A 25,004-nucleotide genomic window follows, 5' to 3' on the forward strand; every position below is an offset into this window, starting at 1 on the left:
TGCAACCAATGAATGCAAAGAAGAATGATGATGCTTGAGTTGTTATCTAGCTACAATTTGAGGAAAGTTGCTGCAGTTTTTATGAGAAGATACGATAGATGAGCAAGTGGAGCAATTGATAAGAAGACTCAAAGATCTTTGTGAAAACCAAAGTCAAGGAACTAGGCCAAGATTAAGGAATATATTTGAAAATGATGGGTACTTATTTGAAATGATAAAAGCTTGGAGTAAAGAAGCAAGTGGAGAGTGGTGTGGAGAAATTCAAGAGTGATACCCGACAATGAGAAGAAGGAAAGTATGGAAATGCATGACAAAGTGTTCAAGTGGAAGAAAGTTTTGAAGAATTTAGATAAGGAGTCATCATCACAATGAATTAATTAAAGAAAGCAACTTGGCAATTGGTTTGATGGCAAGTGGAAGACATATTAAAATCATGAATATTGCTCCCATCCTCCTATAAATAGATGGAGCTACGGCATTGTAAAACTACACCAAGCTCCACAATCTTGAGCTTTTTCTCTTTTCCCTCCATATTTCTAAGTCTTAAATTCTGTTTTTAGTTTTATTTTATTATGGGGAACTAACTCCCTAGCTAGGGCTAGGGAGGAAACTTTTAATATAAGTGTGTAATTTTTATTAGTTTGATCCAAACTTAAGCTTTAATGTGAATTTGTAGTTTTTGTTCAAATGGAATTTGTAGTTTTCTTTTTAATTAATTGATGAATGTTTGATAATCTATTTCATGGGTTCAATCATGTTTTTCCCATAGTGTAGTAAAAACTTTCATGCTTTTAAAAGAGAAGAGAATTACTAAAGATTAATAGAATTTTGATGAAGATTATTTTTTTGATAGTTTGTTGCCAATGGTACAAGTTATGCTTAGAATACTTCTAAAGGAAATTAAAAAGAGCTTTAATTATTTTGAACAACTACAATGGAAAATATTTTGTGGATCAAATTATTAAGAGTTGCATGCTTATGTTAAAAGTGGAAACCCAATGCCTTAGTGTTTTAATCAATTAAATTTTCTCCAAATCAAATCTTGCATAATTCTACCTCTCAATCACACTTGTTCTTTTTCATCTCTGTTATTTTCTTTACACTGCTCTCTGTGGATACGACACTCGGACTTCCGAGCTACACTACTATACGATACTATCTCCTTTGATTTTTGTAAAAGTGGTACGAACAATAGCCTTATCACTCCCCATGTAGATCAAATCATCAACATATAAACATACAATAAGAAGTTTTCCATTTTTTTCAACTTTAATATAGAGAGTATGTTCATATGGACACTTGTGAAAGCCTTGGTTAGCAAAGTAAGTGTCTATGCGGCTGTACGAAGCTCTAGGTGCTCGTTTTAGCCCATAGAGTGCTTTGTTTAATCTATGTACCTTTTTCTCCTTTCTCTATTGCACATATCTAGGAGGTTGCTCAACATACACCTCTTCGTTCAACTCCCTATGTAAAAACATTGATTTTACATCCAATTGAAAAATTGGCCATGAGTTTTGAGCAGCCATGGAAAGAACAAGCCGGATTGTATCCATTCTTGCAACTGGTGCAAACATCTCCTTATAGTCAACACCAAACTCCTGCTTGTAGCCCTTTGCCACCAAACGAGCCTTGTGCTTATCTATCTTACCCTTCTCATTTAGCTTTCTTTTAAAAACTCATTTCACTTCAATATTTTTCTGTCGAATTGAAAGGTCTGTCAGCACCCATGTGTCATTTTTCTCAATGGCCCTAATTTCTGCATCCATGGATCTTTGCCACTTTGGTTCCTTCACAGCTTCTTGAAAACTTATTGGATTACAATATGAAAACAAGGCAAAATGTGCAATTGTGTCATCATCATCATCATCATTAGATTGATAAACACCATTGACCTCATAATCCATCATCCATGTTGGCTTCTTCCTCAAGCGTTGGGACCTTAAGCTAGATTCCTCCCCTTGCTGATTTTCGCTGGAAATAATTGATTGTTGTTGTTGCTGGTCTAGTTGTTGCAACTGCGTGTTTGACTGGTCATGTTGTACAGCTGATGAGTCAACCTCTTTTCCTTCTTCTTCATCAAAAATTACAGGAATGAGTTGATGCTTTGAGGCTTTTTCAATCTAGTTCCACGTGTTCTCTGTTGGTGTGACTTGTGGACTATTGACTTACATTCCTTACACACTAAGAATTCCTATTATAATTGTAATTGATTTACTTTAATTCCTAATTTCCTACTGTAAATAGATTTAGGAATTTATTATTTACTTGTCCATTCAGGTTTCGTTGTATTATAAATATGACCTCCTAAAAGGAGAAGAATACACAGAAAATTCCCGCAAACAAATATTCTCATATTAGGTTTCATATTTTAGCATGGTATTAGAGCGGTGATCTTGGAATTGCTGACTCTAGTTTCAAACCCCAGCTGCTGCTATGGGGGTTGATGATTTTTTCAACCCTCATGGAGGTAGCACCACCGACTCATTCTCTCCTTCTCAACCAACAATAGCCGAGTTAAGTGCCCAAGTGGCTCAGCTCCTATAGATGCAGCCTTTGACCCCGAACCCGATCCTTAATTAGGATCCTATTTTGACGACCCCGACCCCAACCCCTACTACGACTCCGACTCCGACTCCGACTCCGACCATAACTCCGTTGATGACCACGACCCTGACTCCGATGATGACCCCGACCTCGAATTTGTCTATGATTCAGACCCAAATCCCGACTTTGACTCCGACTCCGACTCCGACTCCGACTCCGACTCCAGCCCCGACTTAGGCTCAGATCCTGATCCGGATTCCTACTGTAACCTAAGCATCTTTCGCTGCACAGATTATGACTTCCCGACTAACGACCCCGACACATGGACGAGATTGCTCATATTGTGGTGATCCGAGACACACTTGTGAGACTTGTTTTAAATTGCATGGCTACCTTGAATGGTGGGCTACTCTCAAAATTCGAACACAATGCGATACGACCAGTAATGGTGCTAGTTATAGATTCCATACTTCGGATAAGATTGATTCTAGTAGTTGGATAATTGATTCCGGTGCAATTGATCATATGATGTTTTATCCTGATGATTTTCTGAATACTACACAACCCCAAAGAACTTGTATTGCTAACGCCAATGGAGTTACTTATCCTGTGACAGGGGCTGACATTGTTCCACTCTCATCTTCTCTCTCACTGTCTAATACTTTACTTGTTCCATCTTTATCTAATAAATTGATGTCTGTTAGTCAGCTTACTGAACACTTGAATTGTTGTGTACTGATTTACCCGAGTTTTTGTTTGCTTCAGGATATTCACACTAAGGAGATTCTTGGTCGTGGTACTAAGAGAGAGGGGCTATATTCTGTAGATGACTTCAGTCCCGACATGGCTAATAGTGTGACGCATCCCTTTGATAGCAAACAAAAGCAAATTTGGTTGTGGCACCGTCGATTGGGACATTCGTCTTTTAGTTATATGAAGCATCTTATACCAGATTTATTTTCAGGTTTCAAGGACTCTGACTTCACATGTGACACTTATATTTTGGCCAAGAGTCACCATGTGCCCTATCCGTTGAGTACGACCACGTGTACTACTCAGTTTATGTTAATTCACTCTGATGTCTAGGGACCTTCACCTATCACTGCTCTTTTTGGCGTTTGGTGGTTTGTCACATTCGTAGATGATTATACGTGGATGACATTACTTTATTTGCTGAAGAATAAAAATGAAGTGTTTTCCCGTTTTCAGTTCTTCCACAAACAGATGAAAACTCAGTCCAATGCTCAAATACAAATTCTTCGCTCAGACACTGGTGGAGAATTTGTCAATCATGACTTTCAGACTTACTTCCAACAACATGGAATTATCATGAGATGACTTGTCCTCAGACACCACAACAAAATGGTGTTGCTGAACGAAAGAATCGACATCTTCTTGAAACTGCCCGAGCACTTCTGATTGGTGCTCATATTCATCGCCATAACTGGGATGATGCTATTGTCACAACAGTTCATCTGATCAACCACATGCCTTCTAGTGTATTGACCTTTAAAACTCCTTTACAAGTGCTTGCCCAACACGGGCCCCAGCCTTCTATTTTGGTACTCACACCCCGAATCTTTGGATGTGTGGCTTTCGTTCATCTCCACAAAAATCAACATAGCAAATTTGATCCATGTGCATTCGTTGTGTTTTTGTGGGTTATGTCACTCACCCAAAGGCTACCGCTATTATTACCCTGCTACCTGACATCCCTATGTCACTTTGGATATGACCTTTTTGGAATCTGAGCTATTCTTCCATGACCCATCATCCAATTATATGTTTCAGGGAGAGATACGAAGTGAAGAGCATAATTGGAGCAACTTGGAAAACGAAGAAATTCTCCTCTGTACAGAAATGATCGATCATCCCGAGTCTGAAGCATGAGATTACTCTCTGCCGAAAAGTGATCAATTTCCCATTCATAGCAATCAATCGCCTGATCCACCTGATCCCTGCGAAGATGTTTTTGATTCGAGTTCTACACATACAGACAATACAGAACAACAAGATGAAGACCCCCCCTCTAACTCAACAATACCAACAGACCAATCTCATGAGAAGTTGTCAGAACCACTCAAGGCCTTTGTGCATCAGTTGTCTGCAATTCATATCCCAACCAAGGGTTGCTGAAGCATTTAAAGATCCTAAGTGGGTTCAATCTATAAAGGAAGAGGTGAAAGCTCTCAAGAAGAATCAGACTTGGACACTGGAAATTTTACCACGAGGAAAAAAGATTGTCAGATGTAGATGGGTGTTTACCATAAAACACAACGCTGATGGATCTATTGAGCGATACAAGGCAAGACTTATGGCAAAAGGGTACACATAGACTTATGGTGTAGATTATGAAGAAATCTTTGCACCAGTTGCAAAATTGAATACAGTCAAAGTCTTACTGTCCCTTGCAACTAATTTGGACTGGCCACTACACCAATTTGATGTAAAGAATTCATTCCTACATGGAGAACTCACGAAGGAGGTGTATATGGATAGTCCTCCTGGATATAACACTACTCAGACTGGATCAGTATGCAAATTATGAAACGCGTTGTATGGACTGAAATAGTCACCACGTGCATGGTCTGGACGGTTCACCATGGCAATGAAGAACAATGGTTTCAAACAGAGTAACTCAGATCATACTTTGTTATTGAAACATCATAAAGGGAAGGTAACAGCTTTAATAATCTATGTTGACGACATGATTATTACTGGGAATGATAAACATGAAATATCTCAGCTACAAGACTATTTGGCTACTGAATTTGAGATGAAGAATCTAGGTGCACTCAAATATTTCTTAGGGATGTGGCCCGATCACAACGAGGCATATTTCTCTCTCAAAGGAAATATGTCTTAGACTTATTGACAGACATAAGAATGCTAGATTGCAAACCTGTAGACACTCCTATTGTTCAGAATCATCATCTTGGAGAATACCTGGATCAAGTTCCAACTAACAAATAAAGATACCAAAGGTTAGTGGGAGGATTGATCTACTTGTCTCATACTAGGCCAAACATTGCTTATGTGGTGAACGTCGTCAATCAATTTATGCATTCTCTGAGTGAAGACCACATGAATGCAGTTATTTGGATACTTAGATATTTGAAGTCTGCACTCGGAAAAGCACTTATGTTCTCAAAATATGGTCATCTGAATATTGATGGTTACACATATGCAAATTGGGCAAGAAGTGTAACAGATAGGAAATCCACATTCGGTTACTTCACATTTGTGGGAGGTAATTTGGTTACATGGAGAAGCAAGAAACAAAAGGTGGTGCCTTATCCAGTGTAGAAGCCGAGTTCAGAGGTATGACCAAAGGAATTTGCGAACCCATTTGGTTAAAGAAGTTGCTTACTGAACTTGGGTATAGACCTACATCTGTAATGAATCTCTTTTGTGACAACAAGGCTGCAATAGCTATTGCACAGAATCCAGTTCAACATGATCGCACCAAACATGTTGAGGTAGATCGACACTATATCAAACAGAAGCTTGAAGCTAAAGTGATTTAGTTTCCTTTCGTAAAGTCAGAGGATCAATTGGCGGATATTTTGACAAAGGCAATTTCCAGTAAAGCGTTCCACAATTCACAGGACCAATTGGTCATTGGCAACAACTATGCACCAACGTGAGGGGGAGTGTTGGTGTGACTTGTGGACTATTGACTTACTTTCCTTACACACCAAGAATTCCTATTATAATTGTAATTGATTTACTTTAATTCCTAATTTCCTATTGTAAATAGATTTAGAAATTTATTATTTACTTGCCCATTCAGGTTTCGTTGTATTATAAATATGACCTCCTACAAGGAGAAGAATACACATAAAATTCCCACAAACAAATATTCTCATATTAGGTTTCATATTTTAGCATTCTCCTCATCAAAAATTACATCTCGGCTGATGATAATCTTCTTGGTGATTGGATTGAATAACCTATAGGCTTTGGAATGGTCACTTACACCAAGAAAAACACATTTGTCGCCCTTGTCATCCAATTTATTCCTCTTCTCATTAGGTACATGTGCATATGCAATGCACCCAAAATTTTTGAAGTGATCTACAAACGGTCTTCATCCATTAATTCCAAGCTTTTTCTGGTGTCATATTTTGAACAGAAAAAGTGGGACTTCTGTTCAATACATGAATAATTTAGCTCACTGCTTTAGGCCAAAAACTTTTTGGAACTCTCCGTTTTGCCAACATGCTTCTCACCAGATTGAGAATGGTTCCGTTTTTTCTCTCTAACACCCTATTTTGTTGGGGTGTATAGGCTGCTGTCAGTTGCCTTCGAATGCCTTGCTCATCATAAAAAACCTCAAACTCTTTTGAACAAAACTCTCCTCCACGATCTGTACATCTTAATGGCTCTCCCAACTTCATTTTCAACATGAGCCTTGAAACTTTTAAATGCTTTAAAAGCCTCAGATTTCTCCTGCAAAAAATATACCCATGTTTTCCTACTAAAATCATCAATAAAAGAAATAAAATATTTCTTTTTTCCATTAGATATTGGGTTAATGGGACCACATAAATCAGAGTGTATCAACTCCAACGGCTTCTTAGCTCTCCATGCCTTGCCATTGGGAAATTGATCACAATGTTTTTTGCTAACAACACACTCTTCACAAACTTTGGAGTGAGGAGTGATCATAGGTAGACCATTCACCATCTACTTCTGATAAAGTGTCTTGAGCCCATTGAAATTTAAATGGCCATAGCGAAAGCGCCAAAGCCATGTCGGATCAGTCACCTTGGCCACCAAACCAGCTTCGATATTCTTGATTTGTAACGGAAACAACCTGTTAGTTGTCATCTCAACCTGTGCCATCACACCTCTTGCGGGATCATAAATCTGACACACACCATCCTTGATAGTAATCACATAACCTTTCTCTTGTAATTGGCCAACACTCAACAGATTAGTTTTCAAATCAGGAACATAAAAAACATTAGAGATAGTCTCTATGTTACCACCCTTAGTACTGATTTGAATATCACATTTTTCCATGACATTCACTGTGGAATTATCACCAAAAGATATAGTTGTATGAAATACTTTATTTATCTGGGAAAAAGATGACTTACTACCACACATGTGGTTGCTGCAACCCGTGTCTAGATACTAAAGGTTTGATGTTGGCTTCTCCTCTTTTACATGATATGCCATCAAAAGTGTAGCTTCTTCCTTTTTATCAGCAAAATTGGATTGCTCCCCCTTCTCTTTGTCTCTTGGCATTCTTGTATAACATTCTGAACGGTAGTGACCAAAGTTGTGGCACCGGAAACTCTCAACGTTGGCCTTGTCATTCTGTTGTCAGCGTCCTTTTTCTCTACTATGGAGTTTGAGGATTCTTGATCATCAGACTTCTCAACATATGCTCTATTTTGTTTGTTTCCATCTCGGTTGCCTCAATATCCTCATCCTCTGCCTTTGCCACGACCTCTTCCTCTTGAACCTGCGGTTTCAGTATGATTGGTCATCCCAGTAGCTTGGGTTGACGCCTTCAACGCCTGTTCTTCTGTCGGGCTTCTGTTCAATTTCTGTTCATGGACCAGCAAAGAGCTCTGGAGCTCATCAATTGACATAGTATCTATGTCATGTGATTCTTTGATTGAGCAGACAATATAGTCAAATTTTAGTGCCAGAGAACATAGGATCTTCTCAACAATGACTACATCTTCAATGGCTTCACCATGAATTCGCATCTTATTTGCAATCCCCATGGTTCTTGCAAAATAATCTATCACAGACTCTCCATTTTTCATTTGAAGGGTCTCAAAATCCCTCCTCAAAGCTTAAAGCTATGCACGCTTCACTCTAGCTGAGCCTTGGAACTTCCTCTTCATTGAGTTCAAATTTGCTTTGAAGTATCTTTTTGGAGAATGGTCTCCAAAATTGCTCGATCAATGGCTTGAAACAAGTCATTTTTCAACTTCAGATCATCTATCTTCTTTTGTTGTGCTTGTGTTAGCTCGCCTTCTAGTTCGACAATGCATGTTTCCACAAGATCCCAATATTCCTTGGATCTTAGAAAATTCTCCATGAGCATGCTCCAATGATTGTAATGACCATCGAAACAAGGGATTGTTGGCTGCACGAAATTCTCAGGTGCTCTGTCAGACACCCTTGACACTTGCTGCTGCAAGAAACGCAGTTGCTACTCTTTGGAGATTTATACATTAGGCCCAGTGGGGGCTCTAATACCAAATGTTGAAAACAAGGAAACAAGTGAAGAACCAAGAACGTATTTGTTGAATTCAAACTTCTCTTCTTATTAAACTTGAATACTGAATACAATTTAAATAGCAACTAAGCTAAATAATAGGAACAACTAATGCACGACTAAACCATGACATTCAGCCACTAACCATGACTCCATGACAACATGGACTCTCCTATTAACTAGCAACTAAACAATCAAGTCACTAAAGAATAGGACTTCCGCAACTTAACAAGATAGACATAAACATAATAAATAGAATAATAAATATTCTTAACATACAATGCTGCAACTACAAATCTAAGTGTCCATTGGAGCTGCGAAACTAGCTCGAATCCTAAAGAGAACACTAGTCTATATTACCATATTAACCTAATGAAAGTTCTGCCTCAATGGATCACAATTGGATTTTCAGCTGCTACTGGCCTGGCTATGGAGAGACATATGATTATATCGTGGGAATTCAATTCAACTTTGAAGATAAAAGAAACTAGTATAAATAATGCAAAGCAGCAAAGATTAATAGTGCGCCTAATCGTTTCAGGGGTTGTGCTGATAGTAGCTTTGGTGATTATACCATTTGTGGTGTTGTGGAGGCAAAAGAAAAAGGAAACAGTGGCAAAGACAGAAAATTTAACATCAATCAATGAATACCTTGAAACAGGAGTAGGACCAAGAAGGTTCTCTTATAAAGACCTTGTCACGGTGACAAACGATTTCTCTAGTTAGAGGAAGTTGGGTGATGGAGGGTTTGGTGCTGTTTACAAGGGTTACCTAACAGATTTAGCCATAGCAGTCTCGGTGAAGAAAATTTCAAGTGAATCTAGGCAGGGAGGAAAGGAGTACATAACAGAGGTGAAGGTCATTTGCAGCTTGAGACACCGAAATTTAGTGCAAGTCATAGGATGGTGCCATGATGAAGGTCAGTTCCTACTTGTCTATGAGTTCATCCCAAATGGTAGCCTTGATTCTCATCTTTTTGGGAAAAAGGCCTGCTGTACTATCCTCGGCCGTGAGATACAAGATATCTCTAGGGTTGGCTTATGCTTTGCTTTATCTTCATGAAGAGTGGGAGCAATGTGTGGTGCACAGGGATGTTAAATCAAGCAATGTCATGCTAGATTCTAGCTTCAATGTCAAGCTTGGTGACTTCGGGTTAGCGCGACTAATGGACCATGAGCTAGGTCCTCAAACAATTGGATTGGTTGGAACACTTGGTTACTTGGCTCCAGAGCATATAATCACAGGCAGAGCCAGTAAAGCGTTAGATGTTTATAGCTTTGGGGTTGTTGCCTTTGAAATTGCTACTGGAAAAAAGTTAACGGACTTTATTGGAAAGGACTTTGAATTGGGATTGGTAGAGTGGGTTTGGGATCTTTATGGACAATGAATGCTTGTATTGGTTGTGGATAAGAAGCTGGATTTGGAGCATGATGAGAAACAAGTAGAGTGTTTGATGATTGTTGGACTGTGGTGTGCTCTGTTGACACGTGGTTAGTCTGCCATGAAGAAAACAACATGATGGAATCAACATGCTGTCAGATAAAGAAGATGCCATATGTTAAAGAAGATGCTGCCAGATAAAAGGAGAAGACATCATCATGAAGACTGCTGTAATATTATTTCTTTTTTGTAAACTATTCCATTGTACAGCTATTACTTTAATAGCTATTTATGTAACACGTGAAAAAGGAATGAAAAGAACTGAAACCATTCTCTGGTTTTCACATGGTATCAGAGCTTCAAGATCTCTGTGAATTTTTTTTTTTTTCTTTCTCTAAACTGCTGACAGTTTCAGCAGCTCTACCCTTCAAATCGATATTTGTTCCCCAGAACTCTCAGACTCATCGCCACCTCACTATCTTGACGAAGTCTGAAAAATAGAAAAAAGAAGCCCATGGGTGATTCTGAAAAAAAGGCCAGCTCTGGATCGACTTCCAGTTCTGTCACCCAAAATGACATGACATTGCAGATCACGCCGGATAAATTGGATGGTTCCAATTACTCTTCTTGGTCCCGTAGTGTCAAACTTTATATTCTTGGAAGAGGAAAATGGGGATATATCACTGGCACAAAGGCGACACCAACAGAAGCAGATGTTTTGTATTCTACCTGGGAAGAAGAAAATGCCATGGTTCAGTGCTGGCTTCTCAATTCCATGACCAGAAATTTAAGGGCTATTTTTCTTAGCCTTTCTACTGCGAAAGAAGTGTGGGATGCTGTTACTCAGACCTATTCTATTGGTAAAGACGCATCAAAATTATATGAGCTTCGGTGTAAGGCACTCGCAACTCGTCAGAATGGTACGTCTTTATCTGATTATTATGGTACATTACAGTTAATTTGGCAAGAAATCGATGTCTTGCGACCAAGCAAAATGAAGTGTTCAGATGATGTTGCTGCCCGCACAACGGAAATTTCGAACGAACGATTATATGACTTCTTGGCTGAACTTGACCATCATTTGGATAGAATTCGAGGTCAAGTTCTAGCCGAAGATCCTCTCCCGAGTGTGCAAGCCGCATATGCACAGGTGTGCTCTGAAGCTAATAGGCAAGCAACCATGTTAGCTGGCTCACATGTTGACGGGTCAGCTATGACAACCACTTTACATCGCCCTGTACCTAGAAGTGGTCATCCAAAGCCGGGACAAAAGGAGCTTGACACACGCCAATGTACCCACTGTGGGAAGAAAAAACACACTCGGGAAACTTGTTTCGAATTGGTTGGATATCCAGATTGGTGGGTGGACAAACAAGAAAAGGGAAAAGAGAAGAAAAAAAGTGTTGCAAATTTGGCTTCACAACCTTTACCTCATGGTTCTTCACCACATATGGATCAGTCTGCTCTCAGAGTTTTCCCCAACACTACTTCCACTTCCTCACCATATCCAGGTACAAGTCACTATGGTTTAGCAGTGAGCACACCCTTTAATGCTAGCGATAAACTCTGGATCATTGATTCAGGAGCTTCCGATCATATGACTAATAATACTGCTTGGTTTGTTTCCCCCAGTCATCCACATACAAAAACTGTTAAGGTTGCTAACGGTTTTTCCACTCCAGTTTTAGGAGCAGGATCTGTTTCCCTAACTCCATCATTGTCGTTGTCCTCTGTTTTACATGTCCCTACTCTCTCCCACAATTTGCTTTCTATTAGTCAAATTACTAAAAATCTCAATTGTTTGGCTATTTTTTCTCCTACCTCTTGTTTATTTCAGGATCTTCAGACAAAGGAGCAGATTGGTCATGGTAAGGAAAGCGGAGGATTGTACTACTTGGACTCAAAACTGCCTGATCCTCAAGTAAGAAGTGGTTATCAAGTTAGTACAGAAAAGGCTAACGCCGAAATTTGGTTGTGGCACAAAAGATTGGGTCACCCATCCTTTCAATATTTACAACTTCTATTTCCTTCTTTATTTGCTAAAGTTCATGTGTCTGACTTCCATTGCGAAACTTGTATTTTTGCAAAAGGTCATCGTGTTTCATTCCCTGTAAGCTCCAATAAAAGTCATATTCCATTCTCTCTTATTCACTCCGATGTGTGGGGTCCGTTTCATGTTCCTACTTACACTGGTGCTAAGTACTTTGTCTCCTTCATTGATGATTGTACTCGTGTCTCTTGGGTTTATCTGTTGAAAAATAAAAGTGATGTCTCATCCATTTTTCCTATATTTCATCACATGATTCAAACACAGTTTCATGTACCAGTGCAAGTAGTCCGATCTGACAATGGGGGTGAGTATTTGAATTCTGAACTTAGAACCTTTTTTGAGCAAAATGGCATCATACACCAAACTTCCAGTCCATATACTCCTCAACAGAACGGTATAGCAGAACGTAAAAATCGTCATCTTTTAGAAGTGGCTCGTTCTTTATGCTTTGCAATGCATGTTCCAAAACGTTTTTGGGGCGATGCCATTTGCACAGCCGTGTACCTTATAAATCGTGTACCATCTCGGGTTCTCCAGTACCAAACACCTATTCAGACCCTTTCTCAGTATCATTCTATTCCTTCAGTTCTTCATATTCAACCTAAAGTGTTTGGATGTGTTAGCTATGTTCATGTTCACCAACACAATCGTGACAAACTAGATCCTCGTGCCCTCAAATGTGTGTTTGTCGGTTATTCTGTCTCACAAAAGGGGTACAAGTGTTACTATCCCCCATCAGGAAATTTTTTTATTTCTATGGATGTTACATTCTGTGAAGAAGAGGCCTATTTTTCGGTCACTCCTCTTCAGGGGGAGAATGATGGAGAGGAAGAGCAGTTCCCTGATATTGGATATGTACCATCACCTAATACTGCTGATACACATGATACACATGAAAAAGAGTTGCAAGTGTACCAAAGAAGGAAGAGAAATGAAGTAGTAACAGATCTTCCACTTCCTGACCATGTTCCAAATCAACCTGCTGCTTTGCATGAAGATCATTCTGAGGTAATTCCACAATCCCCGCCACCTTCCATACATACTGATAATGTTGATAACCATGATATTTCAGCTAGGGATAATCTAGATGACTCAAATGAGTCTATAGATGTCTCTAATTCTCCTCGTTTTCCAATTCGTAAAAATCGTGGGATACCTGTTAGAAATGTGCCCTAAGAGCCAATACATTTGATGTGATCTCCTTAGAATACATTTCGTATATGATATATAAAGGGCAAACTTAATTTGTTATCTTTTACATCGTGTAAAGAAACAAATGTCCAGGGTATGCTAAATAAGAGACAAAGTAATCTAAAGAAGATTAGATTCGGGAGACCTTTAATCTCTAACTGTAGCATCCCAAAATGTTCCTAATCATAGGTTATCAAATGGGCATTGATAAACCGTCAAGATTAGCGCATATTATGTATGCTCAATTGGGAGGATGGTTAGTCTCAAACCATTTGTGTAGTTGACACTAATACAAGTATGTGGGTGCTCATTAGTGAATGAGTACACTGAACGCGATCAACTGTAGTTCTCATATGGAGTATTTGTCTACATGTCAAATGAGAACTCATAGTTGCAATAATGCAAATTAGTCCTTAGACCTGAGGCATCATAGTTGTCCTGTGATGCGTTATTGATCTTTGATAGCTCTTAAAGGCAAGCCGTAAAAGATTTGTCTTAAGTGTTGTTGGGATCTCTTAATTCATCATAGGGGTATGTGAATGTACAATAAGGAATCTCTACTTTCGATAAAGAAGGAGAATGTTTCAAGATGTGATTCAGTAAATCTTTGGCCAAAGTATTTTGAGCTTGATTTAGAAAGTTGTTCTTAATCACGTTCTTTTGAATCACATGAGGTTGTAAATCATATTAGGGGTTTGACATAATCAATCCGTACCCTAATAATATGATTTGAAACATTGTATAAGAGAAGGACCGTATTGCATTGCAATTCCAACTGAATAGGTTCTTCATCTATTCTGGTTAGCTTGGGTAGCCTTGATATATTGCTAGATGTCACTCTTGGCTTGTGGAAGTCCTAGGATTGATTGTGATCGATCCAAATAAAGGAAGAATTAAAAAGGGGTTTTAATTCCAGTTGGTTAGAAAGAGTTCTTATATTTTCCCATTGCCTTGCTAATTAGAACCTAATGGATCGCACACCTTAAATGGTTAACTTTGAGTAATACAAATGAGAATGAGGAAATCAATTTGATTGATTTGATGTGGATGATTTACTACGTGTAAAAACGCATTTGGGCCTCGGTAATAGTTAACGGAAAGCCCAAATGGTTGGGTATCAAGCCCAAGGGCTTAAGACACCTAAATATTATGGTTTAAGTGTCATAAGGCCCAATTTTGGAAGCCCAATGGGTTTTGGCCGAAAATGCTTAAGTGAATATGTATGGGAATTGTTTCCATAAGCTCATTAACACACAAACACAATCCAACATCAACCAAATGGGTTTGGAAGATCAAAGAGAGAAAAAAGAGAGTTTTCAAGAGTGAAACACTTTCATCTTTCAAAGTGGTTTAGATTGAAACCAATCTTGAGAATCTTGCACTAGCATCCAAGTATTCTCAAGATACTTATTCTCATCTCAAGGTTCCATTGGTGTGGAGACTTAGAGGCCATATACTTTTGTGGCTCACATGGAGGAGAAAGATCAAGGAGCAAAGATCAAAGATCAAAGAGGAGATCAACAAAGAGGAAATCATCAAGAGAAGACCAAACACAAATTGGTTCATATAATTGCTTCAAGGGTAATTAGATCTTATCCTTTCTCTTGAATTTTCATTTATGAAAAACATATCAATGTTCATGGCTTAAGATACTTGGAAGAAGTTTTGTTTTTGAATTTAAACAACCACCTTAGACTTCCGCTGCGATTAATTTGATTAAATGCATGTTTAATATTCAAATGAACTTTGGAAAAATGTTTTGAAATTCCTACAATTGGTATCAGAGCCATAGGTCATGAACTTGATATGTTTTTGGGGTTTAGAGATACATATATGGGTTGTGAATTCATTTAAAAGTATAATAGTTATACTTGATTTATTTTGATATGATTGAATAAAAATCAAATGGAGTGAAAGGGGTTGTTTGGGATTTTGAATTTCCGGATTTGTGTTTTGATGATTGATGCTCTCTTTGTGTTCATATATGTATATGAATATTAGAGCATAGTTGCATTAAAACTCACATGATTTTAACTTCATGAAATATATGATATTAAGAGCATGAGATAGTTAAAATGGAATATGGATTTTTCCGGAAATAGCATGAACATTCATATTAGTTCATATGCATGTTCTTGGTGTTCTTGATGTTCTTGTTATGGGATCTTTTTGATCCATAAGTTAGGTGGCTAATTTTGATGATTGTGTTTAGTGGAATTTTCCACCAAAATAGGTCAAAAGATGATGATGGTGTTTTATTATAAAATTAAAAGTTTTTCAAAAATGTTTCCACTCAATAAACATTTACCCACCACACTAAAATTAATAAGATTACTTTGGTGAGTGTGTGGGGACTATCTAGATGTAAATGATGGTGATTTGATATAAAATGCAAAAGTTGATCAAATTATTCCTATCACTAATTATTTACCTACCACACTAAAATTAATTTTGATTACTTTGGTGAGTGTGGTTGGCCTACCTAGTCACATTCATGATTATTCACCTTGTTGGAAAAATCATGATCACCACTTTGTATTTTACAAATGCATGCTTTAACCCCACACCCTAGTGGATCAACTTTGGATCCATTATTAATTGTTGAATAGTTTTGGATATAGTTGCAATATATGATAAGTGTAACTATGCCTAAAAGGTTTCTCCAATTACATTTACTATTGTAGTAAAATGTTTTCACTCCATGGTAAATTTATTTTATTTGAATATGGTTACCACTTGAATTAAACCCATATATATGTATGCAACCCAAGAGCATGTTTTTACATTGCTAGTTTAATTGTTTAAAGCGTTTAAATAATTAAAGGATGGTTATGGACTTAGACCAAACAATTGAGCTATGTGATTGGCCGCTTATTGGATATGTATTCGATTTTGATTGGCTTTGTAATATTGAAATGGCTTTCATGCCTAATTTATTTTTATGCACGCGTAATTAAAATGAATCACCATCCAAGACCATGATCCAACATGGTGGCTCGTGTTGGATCAACAAGAAAGTCCATAATCATCCTACAAGCCCAATGCAATTGGAATGTTCGGTAATGATGATAATTAATCAATTAGTAGTATCATGTATTTCCACTATCTCAAGCAAATGGTTTCTAAAACATTTAGTGGGAGTATTGTGTGCTACTAATATATTGCACTGGGAACCATTTAATGAGATTAGATAAGTAATTTTAACAGGATTAAAATTGGATTAAAATGAGACCAATTTAACTACCCTCAAAGCAATATTAAGTTGATAAGCGAAATGGCACTTCGAATGCTATTTTGTGGCCTTCCACCGTGGTAGTCTCTTATTGGGTGGCACATTTACACCTTGTTGTACCTCAGTGAGGCAACATCCAGTACTTGTAACCATCCAAGGGAAGCCTATTACACATACTTGATGTAGTGCGGATAGATAACGAGTGTGGCCAACAAACTGTTAGGTTGAGGTCATACTTGAAACCCTATACCCACAAGCATGGTGGGAATAACTTAACTAAGACGAACGAAACCAACAAACTGTTAGGTTGAGGTCTAGTTCTCTAGAGGCCATAGTGATGGGTATTCACATTAATGATGTGATTGGATAAGAGTATCCTCTCATTAGTATCATAGCAATCCAACAAACTGTTAGGTTGAGGAAAACTATGTGAAAGTGAGACTCCCATCCCCACTAAGAGTTTCAACGGAAACTCTCGGATTTCAGGAGGGATATGAAATTTGCCAAAAATAGTGGGAGCTACCATCATGACTTAAAGACCCTAAGTCCTTGGTAGAAGATTAATCTAAATTAAAATCTATTTACGTTTTGCAGAATTTCAAATTAACCATCACAAACCCAATCTCAAAGATACTTGACTAAAACGTCCAAGATGACACGAACTATCCGGTTTGATGCATAAACACCAACTTGTCCTATAATTGGATGAGATTAGTTGTGTATAATAAAAACCCCACCACATACCCCTCTTGGTCCATATACCATTGAGGAGGAGACAAAGGCTTATAAGAAGCATGTGTCAGATGACAACCGAGGTAAAAGTTACATGTTGGCATCCATGAAAAGGTGAAGCTACTCCTAGCTTACATTACCATATGTGAACTTGTTTTGACAAGAATGGTAAATGGGTTCCCGGTTAATCAACATGATCTCAAAGTAATATAATTACTTAAGATATTGGAAAATATGGATTTTTCTTTGATGTTGAAGTTCAACAAGATTCTTTCATTCATCCATATCATCAGTTAATCCCAGTATGTTATGAACTATAATATGGGAAAGATGAATGATACCCTATATGAGTTACTCAATATAGCTATAGTAGCTTAAATGAATATCTCAAAAGATAAAGGGTTAAGAGGATAGTTGCAATTTTTAGAAGGGTTCTTCTTCTTCCGAATCCAAACAGAATGTAAGGATAAAGGAAAGAAGAAGAAAGGTTTTCTAAAAACCCAAGGAAGAAAGAATACAAAAGAAAGACAAGTAATTGAAAGGTACTTGTTTTCACTGTGGCAAGGATGGACATTGGAAGAGAAATTGCAAGAGATGTCTTGCAAGCCTCAAGAGAAAAACCTTCAGAAGGTCACTCTCTTGTTCTAAAATTAGTAATTACAGTTAAAGCTTCTAAACTGAATAGTTGATTCAGGAGCTAGTCAACATATATGCAATTGTGTGCATGGACTAGTGGGAGTAGAAGACTTGGAAAATGAGAAATGGTGCTAACCGTGGGTAATAGCACTAATGTAGTTGCCAATGCAATAGGCACCTAACATCTCAGACTACCCTCCGAAGAGGACCTGAATTTGAAATAATTGTTATTTCATTTCTGGATGTGTAAAGAACTTAATATCCGTCTCTATATTTTAAGAAATGGATTTGATGTTTTGTTTGACAAAATGCTTTGTTCTATTTCACATATCAATCAAATCGTTGCTTATGCAATTTTGATTGATGGTCTCTTTTCATTTTAGAAATGAATGGTAGCATTAACTGTATATGGATAAAGATACAACTAGACCTGAGAGGCCTAGAGATGTGGATACATCAACTAAATTGTGACACCTTAAACTTGGAGGCATTAGCCAAGATAGAATTCACCGGATGGCAAACGATGGAACCTTTTGGATCACTTGATCATGTTCCTATGCCTACTTGTGAATCTTGTCTACATGGCAAAATGACCAAGTCTCCTTTCACTGGTAAAGGAGAAAGAGTTACAGAACTGTTGGGATTAATTCACTAAGATGTTTGTGGATTTTTGTATACAAACACAGAGGGCGGTTATTCATACTTCATTACCTTTACCGATGATCATTCACGGTTTGGGTATTTATACTTAATGAAGCATAAATTTGAATTTTAAAAAATTTCAGGAATTCAGAAATGAAGTTGAAAACCAAACAGGCAAGAGTATTAAAATCCTTAGATTCGATCGAGGATATGAATACTTAAGCACAGAGTTTCTTGATTACCTTAAGGAACATGGCATCTTATCACGATGGACTCCACCAGGAATTCCACAACATAATAGAGTTTCTAAAATGAGTTCCATGAGCTGTACTGATTTACTTATATCCTTTTAGGGATATGCACTTGAAACTGCAATTCATTTGCTAAATAGAGTGCCTTCCAAATCCATTCCACAAACTCCATTTGAAATGTGATTTGGGAAGAAACCAAGTCTTGATTAGATCAAGATTTGGGGTTGTCCAGCATATGTCAAAAGGCAAGATGCGGATAAACTAAATGCAATCCCAGATCCACAACCTGTTGTAACACAGACTCCACGTAGTTCAAGTAGGGTTAGCAGAATGCCTAAAAGGTATTATGGTTTCCTTCTTGACAACAAAGGAGAGTTGAATCTCCTAAATGACTGTAAGGATATCGAAGACCCTTCGAACTACAATGGGGCAATGTCAGACATTGACTCATAGAAATGGCTTGGACCCATGAAATCCGAAATGGATTCTATGTATACCAACTAAGTCTGGACTCTAGTGATCCTCCTCCTGGTATTGTACCAATAGGGAATAAATGGATCTTTAAGAGGAAGATAGGCTCAGATGGGATAGTAGAAACCTACAAAGCAAGGCTAGTAGCAAAGTGCTACAAGCAGAGAGAAAGGATTGACTATGAAGAAACCTTCTCTCTTGTCACTATGACAAAGTTTATTCGGATTTTTCTTGCAATAGATGCATACCATGATTATTAGATTTGTCAAAATGGATGTGAAGACGGCTTTTCTGAATGGCCACCTTCAGGAAGAACTATTTATAGATCAACTTGAAGGCTTCATTTCTAAAGTTGATAAGCATAAGGTATGCAAGCTACATAGATCCATTTATGGGTTGATGCAAGGTTCTTGGAGTTGAAACATCCTATTTGATGAAGTTGTCAAATCGTTTGACTTCATACAAAACATGGATGACCAATGAGTGGACAAAAAGGTCAGTGGGAGTTTGGTAGTATTCCTAGTAATGTATGTATATGACATACTACTTATCGGAAATGATATAGGAATGATATCTTCAGTGAAGCTGTGACTCATTAAAATCATTCTTAATGAAAGATTTTAAAGAAGCATCTTACATACTTGAGATAAAGATTTATCCTGATAGATCTAAGAGAATAATTGGATTATCTCAATCCTTGTATGCTGATAAGATGCTAAGGAGATTTCATATGGAACAGTCTAAGAAAAGTTTACTTCCAGTATGACATGGACTTCACTTTTCTAAGAGAATGTGTCCAAAAACTCATTATGAGATACAGTAGATGAGTAAATATCTCTTATGCATATGCAATAGGGATTCTCATATATGCCATAGCATGTACAAGACATGATATCGGTTATACGAGTATAACTAGAAGATATAAATCAAGCCCATGATTGGATCAATTGGGAGCAGTCAAGTATGTTCTTAAATACTTAAGAAGGACTAAGGACATGTTCCTCATCTGGGAGGAACATCAGAGTAGCAAGTGGAAGCATTTACTGATTCGGATAATATATCTATTATCAATGATTGCAAATCCACCTAAGGGTACGTCTTCATTTTGAATGGACACGTAGTTAGTTGGAGAACAACTGAAGTTGATTACATTGTCGCTTTAGAAGCTACAATAAAATCTGTTTGGATAAAAGGTTCATTACCGAACTAAATGTGGTTCTAACCATAATGTCACAAGTACCTTTACTGTGTGATGACAATGGGGCGATAGCTCAAGCCAAGGAACCTAGGTCTCATCAGAGATCCAAACACATTGAAAAATATTACCATTAGATGGGGCATCTGCAAACAACGTAACAGATCCACGCACTAAGCCTATGTCACAGTCACAACTGGATAGACATACAGAGATAATGGGTATGAGATACATGGCTATATGGCTCTAGTGCAAGTGGGAGATTGTTAGAAATGTGCCCTAAGAGCCAATACATTTGATGTGATCTCCTTAGAATACATTTCGTATATGATATATAAAGGGCAAACTTAATTTGTTATCTTTTACATCGTGTAAAGAAACAAATGTCCAGGGTATGCTAAATAAGAGACAAAGTAATCTAAAGAAGATTAGATTCGGGAGACCTTTAATCTCTAACTGTAGCATCCCAAAATGTTCCTAATCATAGGTTATCAAATGGGCATTGATAAACCGTCAAGATTAGCGCATATTATGTATGCTCAATTGGGAGGATGGTTAGTCTCAAACCATTTGTGTAGTTGACACTAATACAAGTATGTGGGTGCTCATTAGTGAATGAGTACACTGAACGCGATCAACTGTAGTTCTCATATGGAGTATTTGTCTACATGTCAAATGAGAACTCATAGTTGCAATAATGCAAATTAGTCCTTAGACCTGAGGCATCATAGTTGTCCTGTGATGCGTTATTGATCTTTGATAGCTCTTAAAGGCAAGCCGTAAAAGATTTGTCTTAAGTGTTGTTGGGATCTCTTAATTCATCATAGGGGTATGTGAATGTACAATAAGGAATCTCTACTTTCGATAAAGAAGGAGAATGTTTCAAGATGTGATTCAGTAAATCTTTGGCCAAAGTATTTTGAGCTTGATTTAGAAAGTTGTTCTTAATCACGTTCTTTTGAATCACATGAGGTTGTAAATCATATTAGGGGTTTGACATAATCAATCCGTACCCTAATAATATGATTTGAAACATTGTATAAGAGAAGGACCGTATTGCATTGCAATTCCAACTGAATAGGTTCTTCATCTATTCTGGTTAGCTTGGGTAGCCTTGATATATTGCTAGATGTCACTCTTGGCTTGTGGAAGTCCTAGGATTGATTGTGATCGATCCAAATAAAGGAAGAATTAAAAAGGGGTTTTAATTCCAGTTGGTTAGAAAGAGTTCTTATATTTTCCCATTGCCTTGCTAATTAGAACCTAATGGATCGCACACCTTAAATGGTTAACTTTGAGTAATACAAATGAGAATGAGGAAATCAATTTGATTGATTTGATGTGGATGATTTACTACGTGTAAAAACGCATTTGGGCCTCGGTAATAGTTAACGGAAAGCCCAAATGGTTGGGTATCAAGCCCAAGGGCTTAAGACACCTAAATATTATGGTTTAAGTGTCATAAGGCCCAATTTTGGAAGCCCAATGGGTTTTGGCCGAAAATGCTTAAGTGAATATGTATGGGAATTGTTTCCATAAGCTCATTAACACACAAACACAATCCAACATCAACCAAATGGGTTTGGAAGATCAAAGAGAGAAAAAAGAGAGTTTTCAAGAGTGAAACACTTTCATCTTTCAAAGTGGTTTAGATTGAAACCAATCTTGAGAATCTTGCACTAGCATCCAAGTATTCTCAAGATACTTATTCTCATCTCAAGGTTCCATTGGTGTGGAGACTTAGAGGCCATATACTTTTGTGGCTCACATGGAGGAGAAAGATCAAGGAGCAAAGATCAAAGATCAAAGAGGAGATCAACAAAGAGGAAATCATCAAGAGAAGACCAAACACAAATTGGTTCATATAATTGCTTCAAGGGTAATTAGATCTTATCCTTTCTCTTGAATTTTCATTTATGAAAAACATATCAATGTTCATGGCTTAAGATACTTGGAAGAAGTTTTGTTTTTGAATTTAAACAACCACCTTAGACTTCCGCTGCGATTAATTTGATTAAATGCATGTTTAATATTCAAATGAACTTTGGAAAAATGTTTTGAAATTCCTACAATACCTCCAGAAAGGTTTGGCTACTCTACAGTAAAAACTGTTCAATATCCAATATCTGATTATGTGTCTAACCATCGTTTATCCAGTTCTTATATTGCTTTTACAAACCACATATCTTCTGTGTCTACACCTAGTAGCTTACAGGATGCTCTTGGTGACCCAAAATGGAAGATTGCTATGGTTGAGGAGATGGAGGCACTAAAAAAAAATTATACCTGGGAACTTGTTGACTTGCCTAAAGGCAAGAGACCCGTTGGTTGTAAATGGGTGTTTACTGTAAAACACAAAGCAGATGGATCAGTAGAGAGATACAAGGCAAGATTGGTAGCAAAAGGCTACACTCAAACTTATGGTGTTGATTACTCAGAGACTTTTGCGCCAGTAGCTAAAATCAACACTATTCGAGTCCTTTTATCTCTGGCTGCCAACCTAGACTGGCCGCTACATCAATTTGATGTGAAAAATGCTTTCCTACATGGTGATTTAAAAGATGAGGTGTATATGAATCTTCCACCTGGGTTTGTTATGGAAACAGATGTTGGCAAGGTGTGCAAGCTGAGGAAATCTTTATATGGACTGAAACAGTCACCCAGGGCTTGGTTTGGGAGATTCAGTTTGTCTATGAAAAGATTTGGGTACAAACAGAGCAATTCTGATCATACGCTGTTTCTGAAACACAGGAAAGGACAAGTGACAGCCTTGATTATTTATGTGGATGATATGGTTGTTACAGGTAATGATGAAGAAGGAATCACAGAACTTCAGAAATACTTGGCTCAAGAATTTGAGATGAAAAATCTTGGGGTACTAAAATACTTTCTTGGAATTGAGGTGGCAAGATCTAAGCATGGCATCTCTTTGTCTCAAAGAAAGTATATCCTAGATTTGTTAAGTGAGACTGGTATGCTTGCTTGCAAACCAGCAGCCACTCCAATGGAGCAAAATCATAAGTTGGGAGAAAGCCTTGATCAGATTCCAACAAATAAGGAAAGGTATCAGAAGTTGGTTGGAAAACTAATCTACTTGTCACATACACGACCTGATATAGCCTATGCTGTTAGTGTGGTTAGTCAATTCATGCATGCCCCTAGTGAGAGTCATATGGAAGCTGTTCTTCGAATACTTAGATACTTGAAGTCAGCACCAGGAAAAGGATTGATGTTTACTAAACATGGTCATCTAGATGTTCAAGCCTATACAGATGCTGATTATGCCGGGTCCATTGTTGATAGAAGATCCACATCTGGATACTTCACCTTTGTTGGGGGGAATTTGGTTACATGGCGTAGCAAGAAACAAAAGGTGGTATCTAGGTCAAGCGCTGAAGCCGAATACAGAGGCATGTCTCATGGTGTGTGTGAACTCATGTGGTTGCGAAAATTGTTGAGAGACTTGGGTTGCAAATCCAAGAAGGCTATGAATTTATATTGTGATAACAAAGCTGCCATTAGCATTGCCCACAATCCAGTTCAACACGATCGTACTAAACACGTTGAAGTGGATAGACACTTTATTAAGGAGAAGCTGGATGCTGGAATTATTGACTTTCCATTTGTTAAAACTGAAGATCAATTGGCCGACATCTTGACAAAAGCTGTATCAAGTAGAAGTTTTCATTCATGCCTCGACAAGTTGGGCATTCGAAACATCTATGCACCAACTTGAGGGGGAGTGTTGACACGTGGTTAGTCTGCCATGAAGAAAACAACATGATGGAATCAACATGCTGTCAGATAAAGAAGATGCCATATGTTAAAGAAGATGCTGCCAGATAAAAGGAGAAGACATCATCATGAAGACTGCTGTAATATTATTTCTTTTTTGTAAACTATTCCATTGTACAGCTATTACTTTAATAGCTATTTATGTAACACGTGAAAAAGGAATGAAAAGAACTGAAACCATTCTCTGGTTTTCACATGCTCACCCGGATCAAAATCAGAGGCCTTCCATAAGAGCAGTTCCATCAGTTGCCTAGCACTACTACAAAAAACACTTTGCGCGACGAATGATTTTTGGTCGCGCAAAGGAAAATTTCGTCGCGCAAAGTTTGAGCGACGAAATTTTGGTCGCGCAAAACTCGTGGAGAAAGGGTTTGCGCGACGGTGAACATTCTTCGTCGCACAAAGCCACTTTGCGTGACGAAGGATAACAACTTGCGCGACGTATCATGACGACTTTGCGCGACGAAAATAACAACTTTGCGCGACGAATATTAGTTACTTCGCGCGACGAATCCTGAAAACTTTGCGCGACGAATATTAATTACTTTACGCGACGAATATTATCTACTTTGCGCAACGAATAATATCTCCTTTGCGCAACGAAAGTTAATGTCACGCAAGTGTACTTTGCGCGACGAATG

At 37.9% G+C, this 25,004-nt stretch overlaps 1 protein-coding gene and 1 pseudogene across 1 annotated transcript; both read left to right on the forward strand.

The window, feature by feature from the left end:
- Positions 1-25,004, forward strand: part of LOC110772348 (L-type lectin-domain containing receptor kinase IX.1-like) — a 42,268-nt pseudogene that overhangs the window by 12,851 nt on the left and 4,413 nt on the right.
- LOC110758528 (uncharacterized) lies at positions 10,527-12,140 on the forward strand. The gene is made up of 2 exons (XM_021960405.2): positions 10,527-11,679; positions 12,006-12,140. Exons 1-2 carry the CDS (start codon positions 10,683-10,685, stop codon positions 12,038-12,040), a joined length of 1,032 nt encoding a protein of 343 aa, XP_021816097.2. The 5' UTR covers positions 10,527-10,682; the 3' UTR covers positions 12,041-12,140.

This window comes from Prunus avium, chromosome 6 (assembly GCF_965620075.1).
Source record: "Prunus avium chromosome 6, drPruAviu1.hap1.1, whole genome shotgun sequence".
Taxonomy (NCBI): domain Eukaryota; kingdom Viridiplantae; phylum Streptophyta; class Magnoliopsida; order Rosales; family Rosaceae; genus Prunus; species Prunus avium.